This window comes from Triturus cristatus, chromosome 5_1 (assembly GCF_964204655.1).
Source record: "Triturus cristatus chromosome 5_1, aTriCri1.1, whole genome shotgun sequence".
Taxonomy (NCBI): domain Eukaryota; kingdom Metazoa; phylum Chordata; class Amphibia; order Caudata; family Salamandridae; genus Triturus; species Triturus cristatus.
This window is the reverse complement of record NC_140587.1, coordinates 656,665,246-656,687,057: the sequence shown is the minus strand read 5'-3', so window position 1 is coordinate 656,687,057 and position 21,812 is coordinate 656,665,246. Positions and strand designations below refer to the sequence as shown.

Genomic DNA, 21,812 nt, shown 5'->3' with positions numbered 1-21,812 from the left:
TGTCTAGGACTGATTTTTTTTTTTTAAATAAAGCAGTTTAAAAAAAAAAAAGAATGAATTTCAAAAAGAAAACGTTGCAGTTTCATTTTTTAGGAGAAGGCAAGGGTCAACTATCAAGAGCCCCCACTCAGTACGGTGTTTACAATTTTTTGACTGTTACAACTCCTTGGAATTCAGTCAACCTGTAGTCCCTTTAAGGAAGTCAGATCGGGGTTTGCGCACCTGATCTGCTTCATGGGCGAGTAGATATGAAAGAGAGGCGTATCTTTTGCTAGGATTCCCATCTGTCCTGGCTTAATATTTTTTTTTGTCCATCTCCTGTCCACCCCATAACATAATCACCAACTACGGGATCAGTGCTTATACTGCTCCTGTAGTAGGGTACCTATTTTCTTGATAGCATGTGCGGTTCTTTGATTCCTTGTAACTACATACCATTCATACATAAGTGATTGAGTAGTAGAAATAGAGACTGACTCTAGGGCTACAGTCCTGAAGGAAGCCCTTGACCTTCTAAGACATACATTGTGTCCGAAACATGTTAACTATCTTGATTTCATAGTAAGGGTCATAATTGAAGCTTCCTGTTTTCCATTTTTACTGATTTTTATAGCTAAATACAGACAAACATTTATTTTCTTGCCTGTATTTATTTTTAAAATGTGGATAAAAACTAAAATTTTGTTGCAATTTTGAGTATTTCTACATACTGTCTGCCATGGCTGTGTGGATTGATAGGTAAGGGGGTTAAAAAAAATAAAGGAATTTAAATAAAGAGGCTTTAACAGCAGTAGATATTCACACGGTTGATACTGAAATTTGCGAACTTTCTTATAAGCGCATTGATTTATCTTCTGCGGGTGTTTACAGCATTGAAACCTAGTAGGATTCAAGCATGAGGGCATATTTACCGGCTAAATAAATGTGGAAATATACTAATTTCAGCTTCATTTTTCCACAAAACCCAAAATAAATACAGATAAAATTAGCACAAAATAAATATGGATTAATACAGACGGAAATGTCAAAAAAATAAATGGCATAAAACTGGGAGCCCTGGTCATACTAAACCATACCATTTTTAATCTTCTAGGTAGTAGAGATAGGAACTAAAATGAAAGCCCACTGTAATGCATTAAATCTAACTATTTCCAATATGAGCTTATCTAGGCAGTGGCTAAGAGCTTGAATAAGGCCCATCTTGGACATGTGTCCATGACAAAGAGCTCCCTGATAATGAAGCATGCTGCCTGGTGTGGCTGACGGCATTGTATCATTTTACAAGAGTATGTATGTGGAGCCCTACACGGTATGCTGACCACCCACCCTAATGGGAGAATCCAAGTCTCAACAATGGGGAACTGGGGCTAAATATTCTTTTGTGGGAAATCTGATTCAGGTTACAGGAGGCCAAGATATAACTCATTTGAAGACCGGTTTTCCTCTTGCTTCCCCTTTTTGTGGAATTCAGTGTTTCTACTATGCCATTTATAAATAGAGTAGCTCCAGTTCCCTTTCTTCCAGCAACAGATGTGGAGGAAGGAGGACACCAGGCAGCTGACTACATCCCTGGTGTCCCACTCGTATGAAGATAAAATAAATCCTGCATGAGTATGGCATCCCTCCAGTGGCAAAGTTTCCCAAAAAGAAGATGTAAGAAGGACTGTAGGGACATATCCTAATTGTAGTTAAAAAAAAAAACAGCATTCTGAGTGCGCATCAGGGCTCTCTTCCTTAATACAAAACCAAAATGCAGTTTTTTTTAAAAAGGTGCAAAACAGTTTCCTTTAAAAAAAAAAAAAAAATGTTTTACCCTAATCATGGTTCGCAAACACTGGGTATCATAAGCAAAAGACAAAACAATCAAACAATGGCTTCTTTCGCGGCCTGTAACACTACATTCCCAAACCAGTAATTGTAATCACTTCAGTATGGTGGCTCGCAAACTTGCAAACATTAATTTCTGTTGTTTTAAAGAAAATAACGTATTCCATAAAACGCACTTAAGTCGTGATGGCATCTGGGTAATCTACAATCTCACCCTGCTCCTAGGAGCGGAGGCATGATCCCAGCACTTAGTACACCACTGAGTTCCTGACAACTAGTGAGCAGCGAGAACTGCATTTTCCAGTGTTTCTTGACCACCACCTTTTCGGTTATATCTCTGACTCTATTTAAAATGTATGCTTAGCTGTACTGTGTGAAATTAAAAAATAATAATAATTGCTCCTTTTTCTGTGCCCACTGAATGGCTAATTTTACAAAAGACGGCTTTATATACAAATGTGATGTGCTGATTTGGACAGCCCTATATGCGTATAGTCGTTGCTACTTTGTTTTCTGTAGCAGCACTTCCCAATCAAAACGTTGTACTCCTAGGTGAAGTGCCCAACCAGCATGACATGAATTATTCCTTCTAACTGGATTATTGGCTACACGCCCTAGAATTACAACTCATACATGAATACGGCATCGTTATGACCATTGGCGAAAGCCTTAAAAATGAATTTATATTAACCTGTAATACATGCGAGGATAGAGGACCGTTATCTTACAAATCCTTTACTATAAAATGTTAGTTGCTTTTGACTGCAGAACGATAGATTACTGACGTTCTTAACAAGCATTGGCAAAGCCAATAAGTTGTGGCATTGCGGAAGCTATTGGTTTTGTCAATGTCTTTTAGCCATGTTGTATGTTCGCAACATGGCTGAAAGTCAGGGGGAAAAAGCCCTATGAAACTGCTATACAACATGGCTAACATACATTGACAAAGCAAATAGCTCTCAAATTGCAGAAACCTATTGGCTTTGTCAATGCTTGTATTTTATTGAGTGAGGGCGAGGCTGAAATAACACAAAGGGAGGGTGTGCGGGTGGAGCCAAGACTGACAACGGAGGATATCACTGCCCTCAGAAGCAATGTTGTTGCTATTGTACACCAAGCCCATCAAGCCAGCCTTGCCATGAGGAGGCTGACTTTGCAGATGTGCACTGTGTAGATTAATTCAATCTTTGCTTAGAGATATATATAATCATGTATTTTTTAATAAAATAATCAATTATTTAACATAGACCCCCAAAATTTCACTCAACCATTCAAGCATTAATCCATGAATTTGTTTATTCATGCATTCAAGCATTCGCTCGGATGTACATCAATTCACCCATCCATTTATAAAGTCAATAATTCACTAGTCCATTCAAGCGCCTTTATCCTTGCAATCAATAATTTCCTTTTTCAGTCATGAATTTAACCTTTCATTCATGCATTCAATAATTCTTCTAAGCAAGTGAGATTACATGACATGTCAGGCCAATCTGCACAGGTAAACTGTCCAGTAAGGGTGAAGTCAGTGTTGCTCCATTTAATAAAACAAGCAAGATATTTATGGGCCATACACAGAGAAAAAATCGTTTTGTCCTGTCCTGCCTTACTAACAATCAGAACAAGGATTGGCATAGCCAATAGGTCTCGCCTTTGGGACCTTATAAGTGTTTAGCCATGCAACAGTTGCATAACTAAATACTTATAAGGTTCCAAAAGCGAGACCTATTGGCTATGCCAAGCGGCCGTGCGACAGCAAAAGTGAAAGTGATCGCGATCAAACATCAGAGCGGCCGTGAAAGTAATCGCTGTAAAGCCCGCGCACATGCACTGTAGCTCTAGGCTGGCCTGGTAGCACTTTTTGGAGCCCTCTCAATAAGTCTCGCCAGACCAGCGCATGCGCTGGGTCAGGCGAGACCTAAAAAGTAGGCATTGTAGAATGTTTATTTGATGAAGTCAGCTTAGGGTTTTGAGACATCGTTCACTGGATGGGTACTTTAAAGGCAGTCGCATTTAAAAAATGTTCACAAAGGTGGCAGCTAAGAAACTTGGAAAATACAAAAAGAGGTGGCTTTCTCAGACATCCGGGTTATAATATGGTCATGGTGCGACAATTAATTAACATTTTTAATACTAATGTAAGGTAAAGTATTGTGGGCCTCTCGCAGGTCATTTAACTCAACCAGCTAAATTATACTGTAAGTACTTTTCATAGCTTCCGGTTTTTTTTTTTTGTTTCACTGAGCAGTGTAAGTTTGTTAATTTGTGCAATGATGCAGCAGAAATTGTGTATGCTGGGTTTGCCATAAAATAATGAAATCGGAATCCCAAGTAAATGCTGACAAAGGCCACTTTAAAAAATGAACATGCCCACAAACCATGCATTTAGCCATTGTGATAGTGGTTTAATATTTGGGTTGGATTGGTGTCCACCACAGTCGGAGGTACCAGTATTTAATCCGATGCTCAACCCCTGATAGCTTTGGCACCGAGCTGGCAGGCTTCACTTAGAGAAAAGATGTAAAGCATTTAAATGTACCAGAACAGTTCAGAGTAAAAATCCCATTCCAATTTAGAAAAATAGAGACCAACTTCATTAGCTGAGTAACCCTGCATGGAGTTATTCCTGGAGAAATGTATTCTGGGCACTGTCCTGCAGATAAAGGACTATTGTTATATTCCATGGAAAGGACGCACAGGATGCCATGACACCACCACTGGCTCTCTCTTGTGGTGGCATGCCTCCTAATTTGCTGGGACCAGGATCTTATCCTACAACTCGCATGCACAAAAGGCCCTTGGTAATTCACTGGCGCACCGATCACTGTATTCCCCGACTACGTCATGGAGGTTCAACCCTGAGATGCTCCTATATGGGAGTCTAAAAACTGTGGAGACAAATGATTCTGAAATATGCATCCCCTCCACCCCCACTGACAGGAAGTCAAAGAAGAAAGTGTGGACTAAGAACTGTACTCTTGCTTTGGTAGTTTTATTGGCTGGTAGCCACTTGCTACCCAGCCGGGGGTACGGGAGTTGAGACTAATATGATTGTTTGTGCTTACAAGTTACACATGCTTTTCTGTTTCTTCTTGCGTTCCATCTACCAAACACACACGCACTATTATAAGGCACTGTATCACCCATACAACTGTGCATCACCCACTTCTCCCCCACACCGCCTCATTCACTGGACGGACTGACACCAGAACCACTGCACCATGGCTGTGAGGCAAATACTGAAACCATTGATGTATAACATTCTGATGTGTCACCTTCGCGGTAGGGCCACTACCACCAAATGTCATAAAATATATAGCTATTTGTGCCGTCGCCATGCCACGCCATAGTATGTTTACAAGTATCACATATGGACGCCACAGAACTAGCAAAGCTGAGCAGAAAATGTAGGAGACAAGTAGCGGGTACCACTTACTCCACATATGCCAGAGGGGTGTTTGTTTGGATAGCACCCGAAACGCCATTTGTGGTCCTCATAAAGCGAGTGAACCTGGATGGGCGATACACAGTACTTGAAGAAAATGTTGACTTTGGTGGCAGTATATGCCCTAACAGCCAACAATCGACCTTCATGGACTCTCCCACACCTGCTCTACTCCAGTCGTGGCAGATTGTGCCTGTTCGTGTAGATTTTAATTGTGTTTTGGGCACCCAGATGCACAGGGACCCAGGCTAATAGCGCACTTCCAAAGATGGGTTGCAGCCTGGAAACTCTGACACCTGGAGGAATTGGCACCCACCAGACAAGGAGTTTTCTTACTACCCACCCCCACACGAACTGCACACATTTTTAGGCTACTACTTCCACACTAAAGATATTGGAGGTAAGATACTACACACGGAATTTTTGGGATGGACGTGGTGGGATCACAATCCTCTGAGCTGAGGTAGGTATAGACCACCTATTCCCCACTTTGAATCTCCACACTAGTGCACTCTCTGATGCACCATACCAGAAAGAGGTGCTAAAAGTCATGATCGAATACTTTGAAGTGAATAGCGGCACTGCCAGTAATGCTACAATGGATGAGAGGCGTTCAAGGCGGTTGTCTCAGGAGTATGCCTCTAAACTACACACAGAGTTAAGATAGACTGCTCCCGTAAATTATCACAAGTTGAAAGTGAGATTAGTGATGAAGAGACCAGACTTGCAATTAAAGGGTGGACCTCTTACTCTCTACATGACCTTATTAGAGAGTGCAGGGATCTGGTGTCACGAGTGAGAACTGCTGACTATCGAATTCGACCCACACAACAAAACACAAAAGGTGATAAATCCGGACGCCTGTTGGCCAGTCTGCTCAAGGCAGAACAGGACAGGTCGCCAATCAGAGCCATCAGAACTTGTGCTGGTCAACTCACAAGATGTGCTAAACTCAAAATTTCAAGAGTATTCTCGCGAGCTACACATGTATCTGGTGAGCCCGGACCCACCAGCACGCAGGCAATATTTTTGATCCATACGTATATCCAGACTTAACCCGCTCTAATGATCGACATTGGAGGAACCCCTGGCCTTACATGAGATTCATTTGGCGATTGACTAAATGGCAGGAAATAAAACTCAGGGCACATACAGCTTCCCTGCTGAATACTACAAATCCTTTATGACCGTATTAGCACGGAAACTATTTGAGGTCTATTAAACTGCCAAAAAGAAGTTGGGGGGAGCTTCCATGCACAATGGGCAAGGCACTGCTAGTGATCATGCTGAAGCCTGGCAGAGATTAACTGGATGTACAATCCTACTGCCCACTAGCTATGATACAATTAGATTATAAGATCCTGGGAAAAGTAGTGACCAACAGGCTCTCTCCTGTGATAAATGCATTGGTGCACCCAGATCAAAATGGATTTGTACCTGTTTATTCTGATTAACAATGCCTGAGATTCTGCACCATGGCCTAGAGAAGGCCTTTGACACCTTGGGATGGCTGTACCTGATAACGGTGCTGGAAGAGCTTGGGGCGGGCAGGATTTTCTGACCATGGCTCTGACTGCTATACACAAACCCAGTGGCATATCTCCGCACAGGACCAGTGATTTCAGAAGTGTTCCCCATAAGTAGGGGCACCAGACAAGGTTTCCTACGTCCATACTCATTTTCGCCATAGGAGGCCCTGGCTTGTCTCTTGTGAATGAACGCTATGGACTGGGGCATTTGAATGAAAGATCATTGGCTGATTATCTTGCTATATGCAGTTGATGCTTTGATTTACCCCCTAGATGGCATAGAAGCTCTTCCAAAGGTGATGATCATCCTTGATGGGTTTGGCAACCTGCTCTGGCTGCGCATCACCTGGACGAAATCTTATTTTTACTAGCTCCGACCCCTTTCGGGAGAACAACATGCACAATTCCTACCCATGGAGTTTAAACCAAAGATGTTTAAATACCTGGCGGTGCATGTACGCCACTCTGATACTGACCTAATTGATGGCAACCTATGTAAGCTCCCCACAGCCATGCACCAGTCACTGAAATTCTGCAAAGCACTGCCGCTATCCCCCATGGGCAGATTAGCCATCTCCAAATGCTGATACTTCCGTGGCTATTGTATCTCTTCTTTGTGCTTCCTATCCGACTCCCAACAAAGATGTTCACTGGTTTTCATAGGCTTTCCACCATACTCATTTGGGCACCGGGTAGAAATAGGGTCGGACTTTGCAAGCTACAGCTCCCATTGGCGAGGGAAAATGGGGGATTAGGCGGCCCGGCTATGAACTCTACTATGCTGCAGCCCAGCTACAATTGGTCTCCTGGCTTGACCCAAACCGGGAGCGGACAGAAGCGTTTGTTGACACCTCACTGCCTGAAATTTTATACTGGTTGATGTTGCTGATAACAAGGCTCCCACACTCTCACAGATTAGCGGATATGGTGAGACACTGCTGGGCTAGATATGTAACTCTACCAACTGGGTAGAAACCCATATGCATCGGAGATTAGGTGGGTCGACTCCACCTCTTTACTCCCTTCCAACACACATGACATGAGGGTGTGGTCAATAGCAGAAGTAACAACGTTGAACAATCTATACATACATGGGATGCTTCAAACATACCAAACATACAAGACGACTTCCCCTTAGGACCACGACAGTTCATCACACATAATGCAATTGTGGAGGTGCTGCAACAAAAATGGCGGCCAGAGGGATCGGAACCCAACAAGCTGCAGGTCCATAGATTGTTACACAAATACTAGCTTGGAGAACCTTAACAAGGCTGTACAATGTATTAATGACCCACCATGTTACCTCATTACACTGTCAGTCAACACTAGCAGGTTTCTACCACATGGTATGGTACTACCCAGTGATAGGGGAATACTGGCCAGAGGTGCTATAAAGTACTAGAAAATTGGTAGACTGGATGCTACCGCTTGACCCATCAATGTGCCTTTTAGGATTAATGCTGCTACCTAAGGCAATCAAGTTTCACTCAAGAGTTATAGACCTGGCCTTATAAAGACATAGGAGACCTGACCGAGGGCCCCCAGTCATAACTGTCAAGCCGAAAATGTATTCATTTGGGGGGTGGAGGGTCGCACTGGGAATAGGCCAATCAAACAAACATATTTAAGGGTCAGGGTGCTAGCACTGAGGTCCGGTTAGCAGGCCTCAGTGCACTTTCAGATTTGTAAAAGAAGCAGCATCAGTCCAAACCTTTGGGGGTGATCATGCAAAAAGAGCATTTCCTTACATATGGCTTGTCGTATAGCATTACCTGTTGTATGGTATGGCCATGGTATGGCATGGGCTGTCACTGTAGACTATGGCATGGTATGATGTGGGCTGTCATTGTAGAGTATGGTGATGGGCATTACTGTGACTTTATATCGTTATCTCCCGGTCAAGGAGGGGTAAGTATGAAACTTTGAGGACCTGGAAATATGTGAAACAGGTGCATTGCGGTCTGTTGCCACTTCTGAAACTGACTAGGAGTGCCACGTTTGCTGGCTTGTTCCACACCAGTCGCAGTGTTGGATGAGGGGCGGATCCTTTCCCCTCTTCTATTGATCGTTAAGGAACAAGCAAATACAGGTTACTAAATGAGACACAGGGCTTTCTAGACGTATCCTAATAAGCAGGGGACTTCAAAATTCTCATGATTGTCTCTCCAAGGTCTGGGCTTATTGGATGAATCCCTTTTTTGAGAACGCACACTATATTTCCAGTGACTACAGATGAATGAACCTAAAAAATTCCTTCTCACATGTGCGGACTGATATTTCTTTTTCTCTTTGTGCCTTGAAGAAGTCCATGTGTATGTGGACGAAACGCGTGGGCTGACTCTTTTGATATACATTGACGCTGAAACAATTATCTGAAGAATTTCAGCTATTACTGGAATATTGTGGATATATCTGGAATCAGAATTATGTTTGTAGTAGTGGTGCACCTCTGTTTGCTTTATTTGTTTTGACCTAACTTAGGTTGGCACTCGTTGGGCAGAGGGTGATATTCAAATTGCTGAATTTTTGTTTTGGGAGATATCAGTTGTGTGTGTGTCATCAGCTTGGTACACTGCCTATTGCTGTTGTCTTACATTATTTTCCCGTCATAGAGTGCTTAAGACAAGGGCGTTCAACTGTTTTTTGGGTGCTGATTGGGAGCCATTTGAAAAACGCCCTCCGTATAGAAGCATTAGGCAGTGGCAGCGTGGACATGGACATTCATATTAAGTTTGCTGTTAATGACAATCCCTAGGTTCTTCAAGTGGGTGGTGGGGCGGGGCATCAGTCCTAGATCTGTTGGATGCCAGGTTTAGTCCCACTGTGAAGTGCTCTTCCCAAAGATCACAATTGCGGTCTTGTTGGTGTTCAGCTTCTGAATGTTGGTCTTCATCCAATGGGTAATTTCAGTCATGCAGGCATTGAACTTGATCCTGGTCATCTTGTCTGAGGGAAAGAATGTGTGTCTTCGGTGTAGGAGATGATGTTGGTGCTGTGAGAGAGGAAGCCGCTTGCTATTGGGCTTATGTATGTGTTGAAGGCGGTCAAGCACAGGGTAGTTCCTTGCAGAACCCCACAGATGAGGTCATGGGCTTCTGAAGTGTACTTTGCCAGGCTGATGAACTGGGTCCTTCCATTCGGGAAGGAGCAGATCTATCCGAGTGAGTGCCCTTGATTCCGATGTCGTGTAGGAGTTGGATGCGGATGGGGTGGGCGACCATGTCAAATACTCCGTCCAGAGTCATATGAATGTTATCTTGTACAGAGATAAGGGCTTCTTATGTGCTGTGGTTGGGTCTGAACCCAGACTGAGTGGTGTAGAGTAGTTGGTGGTCATTGAGCTATTCAGTGAGGTATCTGTTGATGATTTTCTTTAAGGCCTTGGCTGAGAATGGCAGCAGGGAGATCGGTCTGTAGTTGGCGAGTGTTGAAGGGTTTGCAGAGGATTTCTTTAGCGATGGGAGGACAGTTGTGCGCTTCCAAGAGGCGTACAGAATGTGTGTGTGCATGGTGCTGATGAGTTGCAGAACTCTGGAGCAGGCGTGGCGTGTGCAGGGGTCCGATGGAAAAAGTAAAATGGGAGAAGTGAGGGGAGGTGCTGAATACAAAATAATAAAAAAGACTCCCCTCAAGTCAGTGTTGGATGGATATAATGCATCCAATCAGAACACTGTGAGACCGAAATGCTCCTGATCGGGACAGACCTAAGAATAGGGATGAAACCCATCCAGCAAAAACAGACAATTGAAATGGACAACATAGCCATCCTGTCCTGAGGAAGGGGCCAAAGCCCACGCTAGGTATAAGATGTGTACTGAAAACAGTAGTTCTGCCTACAAAAGTATCTGTAGCCGAGACCTAAAACATATTGGGTAACCACAAATATTTAAAGCAAAATTCTGCACAGTTTTTGAGTCTTGTGGATTATTTCTCAGTGAGTAGGGCCTAAGTGTAAGGAATGACTGAATGCCAGGTTCTGACGTCTGAGCATAGTGGCACTGTCAAAGGCATTACCCAAGTATTCTTTTGGGGTTGTGCATTGTGTTTGGGCCCTGACTGTAGGTCATATCCTCTGCCCAGAGTTATGTAGGCAGTGCCAAAGTTGGCTCTGGCGTTCTTTACCCATAGGAGCAGTGACAGAATGAAGGCATAACTACACTGGCACATTTTAAAGAGTCAGTGGCAAAATAATGTTATAAGACAATCCCTTTGCCCAATGCCTAGTTGGTACGGTCCTAGTAAAGTTTGTTCACAGTTTCCTTGAGCTGATTTAGTGATGTCATCAGTGATGTTAATGATGACGTGGTGTACATTGATGTCAGGGATGATTTGTCATGTCACTGTAGCTTTTTTGAGGTCCTGTTTAGTTAATGGGGGGGGTCTTAAAGTTGCACAGTTGTGTAGCTGCCAAATTTCAGGGTTTTTTAGGTCTGACGTGACAGAGCTGCTGTCCCATACCTTACGTGATCAACAGCAAAAGCGGTTTAAGAAGTGTTGCTGGAGAGGGGTTTTAGCTCATCCTGCATGTTGATTTCCCATATCTACAGTATTTGTGCAAACCTATGGTTCTGGTGAAAGAGTGCTTATTTTAGAGTAGACTTTGCAATGTTGCAATTTTGTAGACAACATTGGTTTGATCTATTATGATAATTTACGGCAAAGGCAGTACACCGTACATATTCACTGTGAAATGGATATTTTAAAATCAGTAGGCATTTTAAGGTGGATTGTTATTACAGTGTGCTAATGTCTGTACACAGGTATTTTGTTGCAGGGAATCTCTCAGATTACGGTAGTAAACAAGGATTATGTTGTTGGTTTACCCTTTTGACAAATCCTGAGGGTAGAGGATTTGCATGATGTTATTCATTGCTACCCTCTTAGGAGGACTTTCATATTGTTTTTCCAGTTGTAACTTTGTACAAATTTGTAATTTTAGTCTGTTGCTTTGTAAGAAAGCTTGTGCTCAATACAGTAGGCATAAGTTGGCTATTTTGATAAGTCAATGATAAATGCTAGGTGCCTGATTGGTTCACTGGAAAAAGTTATGCTCAATGGCATACGTCTGGTCTGTTTATTATGACATAGAATAGGCCTGAGTTGGCTATGGTTATTATCCAATGATAAAGTATACATGCCTGATTGGATTGCTGTGTTCATTAAGAAATGTTATTCCAAATGCAGTAGGTCTGACTTTTTTTAATTATGGAAAGCATATGTTAAAACCAATAAGCCTTTTAGGGTGGATTGTTAATATGCCATGGTAAAGCCCATATAGAAGTATTTTGTTACATGTAATCTCACAGATTACCTTGGAGGTAAGACTTTTGGTGTTGGGTAGCCTCCTCTGAAAAAAACTCATAGTAGAAGGTTTGCACTGTGTGAACCGTGGTCAGGGCCACTTAGGAAAGGTTGTTTGTTGTTTTGCCAAGTGATAAATATCTCAAAGCCTATGATTAGTACAGTAGGTCAGTATTGGTTATGGTAAAACACCAATGATAAAGGCTACAGACCTGATTGGTTAATTGCAAAACGTTTTGTCACATACTTTGATCGGCAATAGGTCAGCCCTCAATAGCCATTTGGCTCCGTTTGCAAGCCAACATTTTGCCTGATCACAGCATGATGAAATTGAGTGTGCTGGTGTGCCTGTCACTAGTTTTGTATTTTTTCATTTTATAGGTTTTCCATTTTATTATTTTCTAGTTTGTTTGTTTTCTTTTAACTTGTTGCACCCAGAGCTCCCTTTACAATTCTGATGGGCTCTTATTTACTGCTCATTTCATCTGAAGTGCACTGCACCCCCACATGGCCATTGATTCTAAACTAGGCAGCCATCTTAAAGAGTATTGTCCATAATTTAGAATTGTTTACTGTTCCAAGGTAACTGCCACATCTCCAACCGACAGGTCAGCCATCTTGGATTGGTACAGTAAGGTCACTATATAATATCATTCACTCTTATACTTCATGTTTTACTTATTCTTAATTGCAGACACTTGACCGATGTGTCTCTGCAGGAACATTTTACTTTATCCTGCTTCTATTCTTTTAATTTATGTTGCACATGCTTGTTGAGTTTGTGTGGGTTTTATTGTGGCTGGTGAGTGGATAAATGTTAGAATGAATCTTAGTGGATACATTAGTGCAGGGCTGAGTAACAAGGTTCTTATATGATGAGGTATTGAGTACCTAAGCTCACTTGTAACTGAAGAGGCACTTTTGAATATAAGCCAGACCTATCGGAATTGCCAGTGTTACTTAGGTTTTTGCGTCACAACAGTTGAGCTTATTTCAGGGTTTTATTTTCCGTCTACTTCTAGCAAAACCTTCGCTAACATTGTGTCACTGAATATAGAGATTTATTCCACACATACTAAACTAAATGTTACCCAATAGCATGTCATTTGGAGCGAGTGTACTAATAAACATATTCACGTATTGTTACAGCAGCACAAAGATCAGGATTCATGTTATCCGCACCATACACCTTAACTGATTTGATAAAACTTCTTCCTGTGGGAACCAAAGCACCAACTTTGTCTGTGTTAGAATTTAGCTCGTCAACAATGTTTGATTCCTATAATATATTAAATGTCTTGACTTCTGACTATTCTTAGACGTAGTCATTTATGCAGCTTTAATCTGCCCACTTGGTGGCAGCATTTACATATAAAACCTATTTAGTGATTTTCAACTATAATAAATGCAGCCTTTAATGAACTGTGCCTCTTCAATCTCCTGCAAGTGCTGTGAACATAACAATGCAGTATGTCTATGCAGCATCTTTTTTTTAATTTGACATCAGTCCTCGGTTTTCTTGACGTGAATTATATAGATAACTTGGCTCAACATATGTTTGGAATTCAATTGTGTTAATTCACAACTTGATTTCAAAAGAGTAATGTCTCTTTCAGACATTTGATTCTGTAGCATTGCAAGTTGTTTGTGATCATTTATATTATGGGATCTGATTTAAAAAAAATCGCCCTTTGCTAGATAAATGAATTTCTAAACTGTTTGATATCATTACTAACCTCCAGACTTCTAAAACTTTCAGGGAGCTGACATTTTTGCTGCAAAAGTTAACATTGAAGTGCAGTGGGCATCAGAGCTGGCCATTGCTGCGATAGAGAAAAACGGGGGTGTGATTACAACTTCATTCTATGATCCAAGATGCTTGGGTGAGTACGTCATGCATGATTTCATTACACGGTGCTTTGTCTGGAATGACACTCATAATATTTGACAGTATTCAGTAACGATAAAACGGTACTCCAGACATCTAAAACTGCCAGAATACTGATATTTTAGCTGCAAAAATTAACATTGAAGTGCAGTGGACATTAGAGCTGGCCATTGCTGCTATTAAGAACAATAATCCGCTGGGACGTCTTTTTGACAGCTGCACGCTATGCAAATAGCTCATCATTTATTTTAAACTTTTTTTAAACATTTGCAAAAGCCAATCTGCCTCACTTTTAGGAACTATTGGATTTGCCATTGGTTCCAGACATGCTGTACAGCATCCCTTTTAAAAAGAAAAATATTCTTATGACACAGCCGTCCTTGTCATTTTTTTGGTGCACGCACAAAACATGCATTTGCCTATATAATGATGCAAGCAATTTTTCCTTTTGTTTATCGATCCCAGTTGGATATGTAAACAAAAATAAAGAAAAAAGTAGCAGAGAGGGGGGGGGGGACAAATTGCAAAGGGGCAGGGAAAGCAACATAGAGCGAAGGGGGGGGTACAAAATGGAGTGAAGTGGAGTAAGCAGCATGGAGGGAAGGGAAGCAACAGGATGGTGGGGAGCAAAGCAGTAGAAGGGTGGAGCAATAGGAGCACAGGGGTGAAGCAAAAGGGAGGGCACGAGCAGGGGGAGGAACTCCCGAGTACAAAGGTAAGGAATGCAAACAAAAGAGAGTGTGCAATGTGAAGCTCGGTGGAGAATCCACACAGGTGCTGAAAGCGATGTAAGGGGAGTGATAACCGCACAATGTTCTCACAGGCAGCAGTGCACGGAATGTAAAAATGGGGGCGGTTCTTACGCTGCATTCTATGATCCTAAAAGTTTGACTGAGTATGCTATGGAAGACTTAATTACATGACACTTTGTGGGGAGACTGTCAGTTATTATATTTGACTAAATAGTATGTGACCTCTCCAGGGGTCTTAAGAAAAGAGGCAAATCCAGCTACGTCTGTTTGTGGAACAGAGAGCAGCAGCTCTTTTCAGCTAGATTCATCAGCCTGGGCAGAGGGACCATGATTTAGTGGAAGGCGGTGAGGGAGGTCGAGTGTTGGTAAAGGAAGTGCACCAGTTTCAGATCAGACGTCTCTGCCTTCCACAGATTTTCAGACTCTGCCCACCAGTGATAGGCTTGTTGTACTTTGAACGATCCTTCTAGCCTTTCTGATGAAGGACATATATTCATGTGAATGAAATTAATCTCTTTTGTTATGAGATATTCTAAAGTCCTTCTACCATTTATTGTATTGCCTTTTACAGCTCTAAGTGCAGCTCTAAGTGCTTTTTATATATAATTCTTCGAGTTCCCCTGCCTTGATTGCTCAGACTTTGACGTTCTATAGCTAAAACGTAAATATATTGCAACTTGAACACATTGATCTTGTATAACATTCCTATTGGAACATCAATGGTGTAAATCAAAAAATTCGGACAAAACCTACTACAAGCGACATAGGATAGGCAAGCAGAAAGCTATAAAGAAAGCCAAAAAGGCTTCCATCGTCAATGGCCTACCACTCACACAAGGCCCTAATCAGTCAGAGGAAATCTTCAAGGTCCGGAACTGTCCAACCCAGAAACTATAAAAAGCAACCTTTACGTGTATCAAACCTTGTGAAGACCACCTAAAGTTCTTCGAATCCAAAATACATGATTTCATCATCAGTACTCCAGATGTGCCATTTTACTTTAAGATTGAACCTCCTACACATGGTATATTTGTTCATCTCTTTTAAACCTCTTGCATCAACTGAAGTCCTAAACCCGATTCTCAGAATAAAAGTATCTTATTGTCCTTGATCCCTGCTCAGCTGTTTATCTCCAATCCCTCTTTGCCCTACCCTCTCATGGATGATTCAACTAACATGATCAATGCCTAACTACTCTGTGTAAACTATGAAAAGCACTATCATCAGACTCCTGTAGAAAACTCCATCCTTCTACCCCAAAAGCTACCAGTTTATATCCAACTTCCCCTTTATCAGCAAAATTGTGGAAAGTGAGGTGATGAGCTAACTTTAAATATACATTGAACTTAGCCACCTTCTTTGCAAATGTCCATCTGAATTCAGATCTGAAATGGTCACATCAGCCACCTTTGCCAGTATGAGAGAAGAGCTCCTTCTCACATTGGATGAAGATCAAATATTTTCTCTGATATTATTGACTCATCCATGGCCTGCAACAATGTTGACCATAATCTATTGTTTGAAAGTCTTCAATTCTTTGCAAGTAAATCACGATCTGCACTGCAGTGGGTCTAGTCTTTACTCACCAGTAGCCGGCACAAAGTTAGTATTGTCTCAGTCAAATGGTTCACTTGCATAATGAACTGCAGAGATCCTCTGGATTATCCTCGTTTCAATAGCCATATACTGCTCTTGTCACAGCTTCCTGAACAACATCAGGTGACTTCTAATGAACACAGACGGCACACAAATCAATGTCTGCTTAGCAAACATCCCAAAGAACCCAGTCATTTTCGCAGGGATTCTGCTGGTAAGCAGAACTGTGGCTTAGTTTGACAGGACATGAGAATGTAGGGACTGAGTCTCTCTACAATGTCAGTATCTGCAGGCCTAAATCCTGGCTAGCTCACAGTGCCTCTCCTAACCTTCTCAAAGTAGCAGGTGATTTTGGGAACTTAGAACATGACCCTCTAGTCCCCAAGGGAATTGTGGAACCAGATCATCACCTTTCATCTCTCACTCATGCGTGCCCTTGGTAAACAAAGGAAAGCACAAGTGCTGCGATAAGTAGGCAAATACAACTAAGCAATGTAATCAGCATTATTTGCAAGCTGTATACAATAAACAACCCCACCATGACAAATCATCGGTCTATGGCTATTCCTACTGTGTAAGCAAAGGGATATATTAGTGATCCCTGGAATTAGCAACCGACCCCATTCCTGGTGTGATTGTTAGGTGGTCTGCATCATGAGTGTAAACTCAATTTACACAAGGCTGCTTGTAAGGCTCTGCGTGCTTTCGTTACAGGACAGGTCTCTTTGCTGGAAGACACAGTTAATATGATAAAACTACTGTGTTGGAAAGCTGCAGCTGTGCTACCATGTTATGCCGAAAATGTTAGTAGTTGTTGCTGACTGGGGAAGGAAAACAGTTCATTAAGGTATTTATGCCCGTCAACCTTGTACAAAATGTGCAGACTGACTCCAGAGAAGAATCAATGAATAACAAATTAACATTGTTATAGCTGTCGTCTTTAGGGTGGTCTTTCCACCAACTTTTTGCCTCTATTTTTGTTGTTTCTTTTTGGTGGCCTTAGGACTCTGAGCACTTTGCCACTGCTGACCAGTGCTAAAGTGCAGGTGCTTCTCCCCCAAAACGTGATGATATTGGTGTGTACCTGACTTGCATATTTGTTGCACTGATAAGTCCCTTGTAAAGTTGTATACCATATGCCCAGTGCCTGTTCTTCAAATGCTACTAGTGGGCCTGCCGCACTCATTGTCCACCCATACAAGTAGCCTTTCAAAACCTGCCTCATGCATGCCACCCCAGTGCCTGTGTGAGCAGATTACTGACACTTCGACTTGGCTTTTAAAACCACGTGCCTAGTCTCAAACTCCCCTTTTATTACATGTACGTCACCCCTGAGGTAGGCCCTAAGTATCCCTAAGGGCAGGGTGCTATGTAATTAAAAAGTAGAACATGTACCTTTATGTCTTACATGTCCTGGTAGTGACAAACAGCCTATTTCGTTTGTCACTGCTGCGGCTTACCCCTCTCTATGCCAGCATTGGGAATTCCATAATACACTTTTAAGCTGTAATTCCTGATCAGAGAGGAGTAGCTTTTTCATGCTTGATACGTTTGGAACGGTAATGATATATCCAACTTCACCAGTAAGGAGGATTTAACATTGCTGTTTTAGCAATGACACTTTTCGAAAGTGGTTATTTCTCTATACTTGCTCTTTTTGCCCGACAACCTGTCCCCAATTCTTGTCTGGGTTTGGTAACATCTACACTTTGTGCAATCTCTCTAGACAGCCGCCAACACAGGAAGGTGAGGCTTATCTGCATTCTGAGCACTCTTTTGCATTCTGATGGGTCTTCCTGAGCAGGGAGGAATCTGAGGCGCTGACGCACTTCAATGGGTAGTGTCCTGTCCACACACAAAGGAATGGCTACCCCTGCACAGGTAGGCTGGCAGACAAGACTGAGTTGAAAGGGATCCTTGTGCACTTTAGAGTGCTGCTTTGAAGTTAACCTCTAGGTCAAAGGCACTTGCTGGGTCTCTGAGCCCCTAAAATCCAACCTTTCTGGATCCTGAACTGAACCTCTGTCAGAAGCACTGCTGTGCTGCTTTGAGGACTCAACTGGACTGATTTTCTGAAAGGACTGAATTTCTGCTTGTACCCGTGTGCCCGCTGCTCCCTGACTCTGCTGGGAGGACTCTGCATTCCCTTCAAGTGATCTCCAAGGGCTTACTGGCTTGCCTCCTGTTTTCTGAAGTCTCTGGGACACTAAAGACTTTCTGCAATTCTGCTGGTGCTGCTGGACTCTGTCTTCTTTGAGTCCTACCTTTGTTTGAGGTGCCCCTTCCAAGTTCGGGGCCTCTGAGGTGGGTTCTGCAGCTGATTTCTGCAAAAACCGACTCATTGCATCTACTGTGTGAAATTCTGCCACATCGCCCTTTGACGCTGATGCAAAGACTGCCGAGCAACAGCAGATCCACAGCCTGCACAGCTCATTGATGATGCTTAGCGCAGCTCGGAGACGACACATTGCAATCACTTCAACGGAGCTTGATGACGACTTGCGCCCCCCCTTGATGTCGATGCAGCGGGTCCTGTCTGGGTCTTGCAGCCGGCCTGCCGTTGATCAGTCCTCATGTAACCTTTTGACCAGCAGTGACTTCTGAGAACTGTTTTTACATTTAATCTTTAAACAGTCATACCTCTACTTCTACTGATTGGATTTTTGCCGTTTTGGTCTTATTTTGCTCGGATAAATATTCTCTATTTTTCAAAACCTGTGTGGATTCTTTTTGTTGTGTGTGTTGCACAAATACTTTACACATTGCCTCTTTAGATAAGCCTGACTGCTCTGTGCCAAGCTACCAAAGGCTGACTACAGTTTATCTTTTAGTGTGTATGTAGCTTACCCTGACTAGAATGGTGGTTCCTGCCTCGCCTGGGTGCCTTCCTTTACCAGCCAGGAATCCAATTTCTAACAAACATGTACAGCGTATTCCTAAAATAATCGTATAAAAAAAAAAGTGTTCTGTGTGGCTGTGCAAAGCAAAGGCAGGCTAAATTATCTTAATACGCTAAACTAAGGGAGAGCCAGCGTGAGCCCAGAAGGGAAATTACTACACTATTGTCTCCACATGCTTGAAGCCTGTGTTCCCCTGGCTGAACAAGAGCTTCTTGTGCACGACTATGGCGAAGACACAAATTCTAGTAAGCAGAGACTACATTAGCGGACCCTTAGTCTTTGAAACCCACTTTTCTGTCTCAAAGATGGTAAGAAATCTGGGGATTCTTTTCGGCGCTAATCTCCCTATCTCATAATATTTGGCCCACAAGTCTTCATCATTACAAAGGGTGTAAGCAAGTTTCCACTTCTCCAGACCGACCAAAGAGTTGAGCTGTTGATAGCCCTCTGTCTTGCATGCCTTTTCTATTGTAACATCTATTTTTGCCTCTCAAAGTGTTTCAGATCACTGCTCCAAAGAATTCACATTCAGGCAGCCAGACTATACCTTTAACTCTATAAGCAGGACCACATCAAACTCTCCCTCCAAGCTCTCCATTGGCTTCCAGTAGATGTTGCGATTTACATTTAAACTGCTGTGCACTGTTCACAAAGTATAGTATCACAAAGGCCCTTCTTACTTGAAGCAATGGGCATATAATTGCCTTCTATCAGAGACCTGCCCACCTGCTTAAGCAATGAACTTAAATTTAGGACACCATTTAGGTTTAGCATTTTGAAATGCCATAAACACTATCTTGAATTATGAACATAGTTACAAGACTTTCACGAAACCGTTCAAAACCAAACTACTCAGACGTACATGTAATCAACATAACAAGACCAGGGTAGTGACCAATTAACATCTGACATGGCAATTCATCCTACTAGGCTAGACTCTTACTTGTGTTACCAACCGTATGCTGTATTTGTCATCTTTTGCAGCTCTCTAAACTGAAAGCTGACCAGTAGAGCATTAAAAAAGGCCCCAATAAGTAAAAAAGTGTGAGCACTTTTTAAATAGCTATTGACATTAGAAATAAATGTAAAAAAAAAACAGGGCTACGACACTACTAGACACAAAGGGGAAAATTCACAAACCTAAAGAAGTGAACAACTTGTTTATTTGATGTTTATTTCTAATTGTTGAATCGGAAGCTTCCAACTCATATAAATTTACACGGGTTGTAGATTTCTGTGATTGCATCCTATCCACTACATTTATTCCTCTAATGTAAGTGGTAATATGTATTTTACTTTTTTTCCTGTCTTCCAGGGAGTGACTCTCCATATTGTCACTCCTACCACTTGCCTTGGGAACAGCCTTGACCCTCCCGAACCCCAAGCATATCTCCAAAGGAAATCTATTATTACATGTAGATTTTCCAGGGGACTGAATGTATTCTGTAAGCTGTGATTTTAATACTCAATACCTGGGGTTTATGCCGACAGTTAAACTTAAATATGCATTCATTAGTTCATTTATTTGGGAGTAAGTAGGATAAAGTAATGTGTGTTTTAGTATCTACCAAAGTAGTGGGTTGCAGACATTATTCCATGGTGTGCTTCAACTGGAACAGTTCAAATGTTTTTCTTCTGGATTTGCCTTGACTAATTTGTATTCCTTTATTGCAGAGATTCTTTGCAAGCCAGTGCCATTTTTCATGCAAGGGAAGCCTATACCGAAACGCATGCTCCCACCAGAAGACCTTGTTCGTTACTACACTGATGCTAAAAACCGCGGCTACCTGGCTGATCCTGCAGCTATCCAAGAAGCCAGGCTTGCACTTGCAAGGAAATATGGCTATGTTTTACCAGACATTACGAAAGATGAACGCTATAAAATGTTGAGCATGCGCAAAGACCCTCGTCAAATTTTCTTTGGCTTGGCTCCTGGATGGTTGGTAAATATGACTGAAAAGAAAATCCTCAAGCCAACAGATGAGCGATTAGTGGAGTACTACAGTTCATGAGTGTTGGCTACAGAGAAGACTTAAAAACTATGAATTAATCTGGATCTCAATGAATAAATGACACCTTTTTGTATTTCTTTCAGTTCTATTAGTAAAATATTAAATTTATGTTGTAGTGTAACAATTTTCTAGTCATTCCAAAGTGAGAAAATGATACCAGTGCACTAAGGAGAGACACACTGCAATATCTGATAGTGCTTTGTGATCATATTGCTGCTTGTGATCATATTGCTGCTTTTGTAAATATTTATGCTGAAAAATTTATGGAGCAACCAATGGTAACATAATTAAACTACAATGAATACACATATTTTAGTTGTTTAATGCAACATGATCAGTCGTGCCTCTAGTTAATTTTCTGTGCGCTACAATGGCTGTTTTTACCTCCACACTTATCTCAGATCCACATGGAAAAATATAGAAGTGACATATAGAGATGCTACTTTATAAATGAAAACATTTTAAAACAAAAAGTCTTGTAATTAAACAGGCAATTTTTTAAAGTTTTTTTTATGTTTTAACCTAAGTTGGTTAATTTATGAAAAGATCTATTAACATA

The 21,812-nt window shown here is 41.8% G+C and overlaps 1 protein-coding gene across 1 annotated transcript in view; it reads left to right on the top strand.

Moving 5' to 3' along the window:
• Nucleotides 1-21,559, top strand: part of MRPL15 (mitochondrial ribosomal protein L15) — a 39,891-nt gene extending 18,332 nt beyond the window's left edge. The window contains exons 4-5 of the mRNA XM_085605618.1: nucleotides 13,865-13,988; nucleotides 20,916-21,559. Coding sequence (XP_085461744.1) covers nucleotides 13,865-13,988; nucleotides 20,916-21,253 — 462 coding nt within the window. The 3' untranslated portion in view covers nucleotides 21,254-21,559. The remainder of the gene's footprint in view (nucleotides 1-13,864; nucleotides 13,989-20,915) is intronic.
• The last annotated feature ends 253 nt before the right edge of the window (nucleotides 21,560-21,812 follow it).